General features: G+C 31.2%; 1 protein-coding gene across 1 annotated transcript; it reads right to left on the minus strand.

Annotated features, from left to right (window-relative positions):
- Positions 1-1,233: 1,233 nt before the first annotated feature.
- LOC120089263 (putative mannitol dehydrogenase) lies at positions 1,234-4,958 on the minus strand. Its single transcript, XM_039046684.2, has 5 exons — positions 4,753-4,958; positions 3,110-3,223; positions 2,262-2,775; positions 1,796-1,949; positions 1,234-1,603 (listed from the first exon to the last, which is right to left on the minus strand). The coding sequence occupies exons 1-5, from the start codon at positions 4,848-4,850 to the stop codon at positions 1,407-1,409; spliced, it is 1,077 nt and encodes a 358-aa protein (XP_038902612.1). The 5' UTR covers positions 4,851-4,958; the 3' UTR covers positions 1,234-1,406.
- Positions 4,959-7,828: the final 2,870 nt, after the last annotated feature.

The following is a 7,828-nucleotide window of genomic DNA, read 5'->3' on the forward strand; positions in this document are numbered from 1 at the left end:
TTTCTCACACAACAAAATCAATTACTAATCTCTTGAAACCAATTACGAGAGATGTGTTGAGATTTGTGCCTCAAACGTTCGTAATTATTGAGTTATTTAACTACTATTTCAATTACAATATTATATTATCAATTTACATTAAGAATTCAAGATTATTAAGTGTAATCTTGAAACTATATGGATAACATACGAGTAGATCATGTTCAGGAAATAATTTAAAGGATCTACTGTACATGGATAAGATTTGGAGGTTAAGTGTCTTATCTTTGTGACATTATGGATACAACCTACTATTTACAAATAATTTGATCCATATTGTTCAAGTAAAACATACTAGTTAGAGTATTCTATACAATAAGATTCAAAAAAGAAAATATATGGAGTTCTTTTAAATATAAAAAAAATATTTAAAAATATTTACACTTTATAGCAAAAAATTCCAAAAGTGCATACTTTTGGAACTGATATTACATTTTATAGTAAACAATTCCAAAAATACTTTTGGAATTGTTTACTATAAAATGTAATATTTTTTTGATTTTTCTATTTATAAGAATTTTAAAAAATATATTAAAGGAGAATTTAAAATTCAGATTCAAATTGTTAAAATATATGCATTTTAATATTAGATATTAAAATATATATTACTTAAATAAGACAAAGTAGATGGTCACTATAAATAGGAAGGTTAATCTTGAGGTTTCTCCCGAAAAAGAGACTCCCACAAGTCTTAGTTCTCTCTCAAAGTGAACCTTTCTCTCCTACCATCATTGGAGTTGGTGGCAAAGAAAGCTCTTATCATTTTACCTGAAAAGGAAATATCCAAAAAAAGGCTTCAAAGAAGATCCCGACTTTATCTCTCCCTAGTTGCTACTTCTTTTGCCAAAGTGCTTCAGAGTCACATTCATCTTTTCAGTACCTGCTCATTCTCATCAACCTTCTGAAATTTCGTTATTTCTATGCGAAATTTGAACCACAGATCTTTTGATTTACAATACATACATATGTCAGTTAAGCTAGCTCATTTTGGGATACTCACAGATCAGTGTATAGTCTTCCTTTCCTCCGAGAACATCAATATATCTAATCACTTTTCAACCAATGAATTCTTTCTGTGTGTTCATTCTTTCTCCTTAGTTTATTAACCATATCAAACCTCCAATATGAGGATAAATAGTGAAAGATGAAGAGAATCTGCTTTTCAGCCTTTCAAGAAAATCGTGCCAGCAGTCATAGATGAAGGATATAAACTATTATGTAGCTTAACAAAGGAATAATCAGAAGGTTTCTGAATTCAACATGTAGAGCCAACATTACAACTGTGACAGTTAAAGCATATATTCACCAGAACTATCTGGCTCACTCTTACTCTGGTTTGTATTATAGGATAGCCAAAGTTTTACCATCTATTTCAAGGAGTTTGCAACGTCGATCACAAACCGGTATCGGACATCTGCTTTTGCAAGTCTTTCGATGGCCTTGTTAATATCGTCCATCTGAATGAGCTCAATCTCTGCTGTGATGTTGTGCTGAGCACAGAAATCCAACATCTCTTGTGTCTCTTTCAACCCTCCAAAGTTGCTTCCACCAACCATCCTCCTACCTGTAAGAAGCAAAGTTGGTAAAACGAAAAGATTTTTCTTCAGTTGTGCACCAAAAAATTAATGTCACAGGCTGATTTTATGTCATTTATTTTACTAGCTTCAGTTTAGTTTCTTTTCTAATCTTCTATCCTTTTCATTAAATACGAAAGATTTTATTAGATTCTACTCGAGTCAAATCGATTTTTCCTCACCGAGAACTAGAGAAACAACTGGCAGCTCTAGGGGCTTGTTAGGTAAACCCACAGTGACCAACTTTCCATTCAGTTTTAGCAGACCAAGTAATGGAGCAAGAGCATGGATTGCGGAAACCGTGTCGATAATGTAATCCATCGTCCCCATGGCAGCCTGCACATAATCAAGAAGCATTACGTATTACTGCAATCATTTTTCAGTTCATATTTCAAGAACAGCTTAAATTAGAAAGACTCAACTAATTTGAAGAAGACATCGACCATTTACATGATCTCTTCGATATTGTTATTTACATGATCTCTTCAATATTGTTCAAACAAGAAGACGGAGTAAACATGTAAATCCAAGATAAAACCAACAGATATGGTAACTACATGAAGAGTTGGATTAAGAGAGTTTTTCAGGATAAACAAACAGATTTAGAACTCTAAATGCAGAATCCAAACAGAAATGAAAAAAACGAACCTTCAATTGTGCGGGATCACTTGAAACAAGAAAAGCATCGGCACCGAGCCTGTCAATGGCTTCCTCCTTCTTTCTTGGAGAGGTACTAATGACAGTAACTTTCAACCCAAATGCCTTGCCAAACTTAACAGCAACATGACCGAGCCCACCAAGACCAACCACACCCAAATGCTTACCAGATTCAGTCATTCCATAGTATTTCATAGGGCTATAAATTGTGATTCCAGCGCAAAGAAGTGGAGCTCCAGAATCAAGGGGTAAGTTGTCAGGAAATCGGAGCACAAAATGCTGATCAACGACGATCTTATCAGAATAACCACCATAAGTCTTTTCTCCATCAAATGAATGTGAGTTGTAAGTATATATCATCTTGGGGCAGTAATTCTCCAACTCCTGTTCACAATTTTCACAACTTCTGCAGGATCCAACTATGACACCGACCCCGACTTGATCGCCCGCTTTGAATTTCTTCACATTATTCCCAACAGAGGTCACAACCCCAACAATCTCATGTCTGAAAAAACATCAAACCTAATTCTTATCAAATTCTGCTAAAATACCATTTAAAACAATTGTAATTTAATTGTGATTTTGATATAAACAATGTGTGGACACATACAAAGAACTAGCTACAAATGCCAATTTGTTAATGAGTAATTTGTGCATTAAAACAATTCATAAATGGCATTCCTTCAATTCCACCAAACCAAAACCTCTGTACCCAACTTGTTCTATTACTCTGCAATCTGAAATACCCAGTTACATGATAGTAAACAAATAAAGATGTAAAACATACAATATAACAGAACAGAAGAACTACTGTTTTCTTTTTTTTCTTTAAATCATACCCCGGGACAATTGGATAATTTGTGACACCCCAATCATTCTTGAGCAAATGTAGATCAGAATGGCAAACACCACAGTAAAGGACTTTGATACTAACATCATCATCACGATTTTCCCTGTGGACAAAAAAAAGTAATAAAAATAATAATAAGCACCAGAAATAAATGAATAATTTAGTCACACTACTTTAAACCATGTTTGGTAACTATTTCGTTTTTAATTTTTCATTTTCGAAATTCACTTGTTTTCTCCAAATTTTCTTATGGCAGTTTTTTACTTTTACTAAAGAAACATTTGAATTTTTAGTCAAGATCTCAAAACAAAACAAGTTTTTTAAAAACTATTCTTTTTAGATTTCAAAACCTGGTCCGATTTTTTATAACATTAATAGAAAGTGGACTACATAAACTAGGAATTTAGAAGTAAAAGTAGAATTTACTGGCTTAATTTAAAAAAAAACAATAAATAATAAAAAAAACTAAGTGCCGTTTGGAAACAATTTTATTTTTGATTTTTGGTTTTTGAAATCCAAGTATATTTCCTCTCATTTTCTTACAATATTTTTTTTACATATATCTGAAGTATGATAATTGAATTCTTAGCTAAATTTCAAAAACATAAATAAGTTTTTTAAAATTACTTTTTTTAGTTTTCAAAATTAGACTTGATTTTTTGAAAACATGAGAAAAATGTAGATAACAAAACAAGAAATTTAGATGCGGAAGTCGTGTTTATAATCTTAATTTTCAAAAGTTAAAAACAAAATGATTACCAAACAGGATCTAAGTGGTCATCAAACGGAGTCTTAATATATTTCATTATAATGATACTAACTCTAAGCAGAGGTTTAAAGAATTGATACATTAGTCTTCTAGCCCAATAAACGTTCTAGCATCTTAGGAGAGAATAATAGCATGGCTTTTGGAGGAGTAAAAACTACTTTTAACCAGTCGAAAGTACTTTTCAAAACTTTCATCGTGTTTTAGAGGAAGAAATTAATTGAAAGCAATGAATTTTATGTTTTAGGACAAACTTTATAATTGAAATGCTACATGACAAAGAAAAAGTGATCACTGTCAAACTCTACATAGGATCCAATAATTTAAAATCACAATAACAACTCAACTACAAACATTAAACATCCATTTCACACCACAAAACGCAACAAATTGCAGAATCTTCACAATTCTTCTATTATATTAGGTGTCTCTTTGGTTCAACATTCTTGAATGAAATTTTTTCTTTTTTTGGACTGGATGTTCGTGAGCATCATGGACTATGATATCATATTAGATAATATATGATTTTACCATCTTGAGTCGACCTAGTGATAAATAAATGATTAAGAGAGGATGAGTTCAATCTATAGTGCCCATCTACCTAGGATTTAATATCTCGAGTTTTCTTGACACCTAAATGTTATAGAGTCAAGTGGGTTGAGATTAGTCGAGGTGTGCATAGACAAAAAGAGATAACATAGAATTTTATCTCATAACAAAGAGCAACTCATGAATCTTTTCAGAATTATAAGGTCACCCCATCTTTTCCACATGGGATCTCAACATCTTCTAAGAGAAACAAAATCAAACAACAGATTCTTCAGATTGATTATCAAGAAAACAAGAAAGGGTGAAGAGGAATTGACCTTCGAGCGAAATGGAAGGGAGAGAGTAACCCAGAAGAATCTCGAGCAGCCCATCCGAAAGCTTTGATTGGATGTTCATCTTCTGGTGATTTTGCCATTATTTCTCTCAAAAGTAAGCGTCGAATTTGAGAGTTCGCAGGTCAATTTTACAGTGCTTTTTTGTGGCTAAATGGCGTGTTTCTACTTGTGAGTGCATTAATGACAGACAGGAAGGAAATTTTGGTTCTTTTTCATATTCTTTTAAATATCATTGGTCCACGTCATAAAGAGAATAAATATTATATTATAAATTATAAACAATTAAAAAGACAAATATCTGTCCTTTATGCCAAATCTTCTCCAGTTCAGGAAATAATTAAACCTTTTTTTCTTTGGAAGCAAACATTTTTTTTGTAATTAATGAATCGTAATATGAAAATTGAACTCATTTAAATAGATTTCCAAAAAAATTAGTTAACGATAATATCCTAATTATGGACAATAAAAAATAGGGGAATTCAAAAAATGTGATGATCCGAAAAATCCAATGATTTAGGTTTGGTTATTAACTCATTCGATTGGGTTGAGTTGATTTCAAATAAATGAAAATTTTATGAGTTGGGTTGATTTATGACTTACCTAATATAATTCAAACAAATCTGAACTTATTATCAAGTTTAAAATATATACTTTTTATTTCTTATAATATAATTATTTATACATATATTGATTTTAATTTTATTTAATTTTTTTTTAGTAATTTATTCCCAACAACTCTTAGAAATGGTTTCTTGACACCTTAAAAAGAAAATTTTCATTATATCAATTTAAATTGAGTTGTAAATCTTAATTCAATTTATGAAAATAATTAAATCAAAACGTATTTATATTTTACTTTTTTAGAATAAAATTTTAAATAAATGACTCAAGTAGCCCGAACCAACTCAACCCAAATATCTCATGATTGAGTTGGGTGGGTTCATTTTTTAATAGAAGTTATTTAGGTTGAATAAATTTACAACCCGAATAATTGAGTTGGGTTTGAAAAATCCTTCAACCCAACTCATCATACAAACAACCTTATAAAAAAGTCATTATGATTGCAACAATTTTAATTACTTAGCCAAGAACACAACCCAAGTTTTTTTTTCAATTTTCCAGAAAAAATTATTGAATAATATTTAATGATTTTTTTGACAATTTAATTTGTGAGCCTTAGTAAGAATTTAATTTCCTGACGGATCTATAATTTTTTTTTACGGGATTTTTATATAATTTAATCAAAACAAATTTAATGAGTATGACTTGAATCTAAGTCTAGAGGGTTAGAAAACAGATTTATTATTAGGCTAGCTAATGGTTTTGATATTATTATTATTATTATATAAAGAACATAAAGTTGAGGGAGGTTAAGCCCATACTAAATCCACCTCTGGTTCCTATTCATTAAATTTTGTAGCAATTTATTGTGTGAAGTATAGTAGGTTTATTTATTAGTCTCTATATTTTGAAATTTGTGATTTGTGATGATTTAATCTTTATCATAAAAATTATTGATAAGTTAATAAAATTTCCTGCATTGATTATCACAAATACTCTATTAAAAAAACTATTGTTATGTGTTCGCGACGAACAGCGAGTGACTTTATTCTCAAGAGGATAAAATAGAATGGTCACTACTGTTAGTGATAACTTGTAGAAATACAAGTTATTGTTCTCTCAAAGTTGGAATTAGGAATTTTAGTGATGTAAACTCATTCTTTGGGTTTAAGATGGATCCTCCTAAAGATCTTGGATATAATCTTGATGAATATAATCGTGTACTGATAGATCTTAGTAACATAGAAGAAACCATGTCTGATGAGAACAAGGCAATTATTTTGCTAAACTCTCTTCTAGATTCTTTCAATGAAATCAAAATGGCTATAAAATATGGTAGAGACAGTCTCACAATGGAAATAGTACTAAATGCTTTAAGATCTAGAGATTTAGAGATGAAGAAGGGTAAGGCAAAGGAATCTGAAGTCCTAATGGCTAGAGGAAGACCTGAAAAGATGTCAAATAAAAATTCTGGACGTAGTAGATCAAAATCTCAAGGTAAAGTGAAGAAGTGTTACTATTGTCATAAAGAAGGACATATAAGGAAGAATTGCTTTGAATTAAAGAACAAAAGAAAGAATGAAAATAAGAAAGAAGATGATTCTCAGAATGCTAATGTAATTGAAGATTATCAAGATGCTGAAGTATTGATGACTTTAGATGGAAAATTTAAAGTTGAATGGATACCTGATTTAGGGTGTTCATTTCATGAGTCCCAACCGTCACTGGTTTCAAAACTTCAAAGAGATTGATGGAGGTAAAGTTCTCTTAGGGAACCATCATGAATGCAGTGTCAAAGGAATAGGATCAATTCAAGTAAAATGTTTGATAACCAAGTCAGAGAACTCACTTCTGTTAGCTATATTCCAGACTTAAAGAGAAATTTACTTTCTCTTGGTGTATTTGACACAACAGGCTACTCATGTAAACTTGAAAATGGTACCATTAAAGTTGTAAAAGGTGTGATGGTGAAGCTAAGAAGGAAGCTACTTTACGGTCTGTGTGTTTTAAAAGGGCATACAATAGTAGGATCCACTGCAAATGCATCACAAAACCAAAAAATTGAAGCTAAGGTGTGGCATCAAAGACTCGGTCATATCAGTGAAAATAGCTTAAAACACCTCAGTAAACAAGGGCTGTTGGGATCATCTTCAATTGGAAATCTTAGTATCTGTGAACACTGTATATATGGTAAATCGACCAGAATATCCTTTGCCAAAGGTTTGCATACTTCCAAACATGTATTAGAATATGTTCATGCTGACCTTTGGGGACCAAAACAAACACCAACTATGGGTGGATCTCGGTATTTCTGTCAATTGTTGATGACTTCTCAAGAAGAGTCTGGACTTAACTATTGAGGATTAAAAATGAGACATATAGAAAGTTTGTTAAATGGAAAAACCTGGTTGAAAAATAGACTAATAAGAAGTTGAAGACTCTGAGAACAGACAATGGTTTGAAATTCTTGAATAATGAATTCAAATTGTTGTATGAG

Source organism: Benincasa hispida, chromosome 10, assembly GCF_027475165.1.
Source record: "Benincasa hispida cultivar pf3 chromosome 10, pf3_genome.v1.1, whole genome shotgun sequence".
Taxonomy (NCBI): domain Eukaryota; kingdom Viridiplantae; phylum Streptophyta; class Magnoliopsida; order Cucurbitales; family Cucurbitaceae; genus Benincasa; species Benincasa hispida.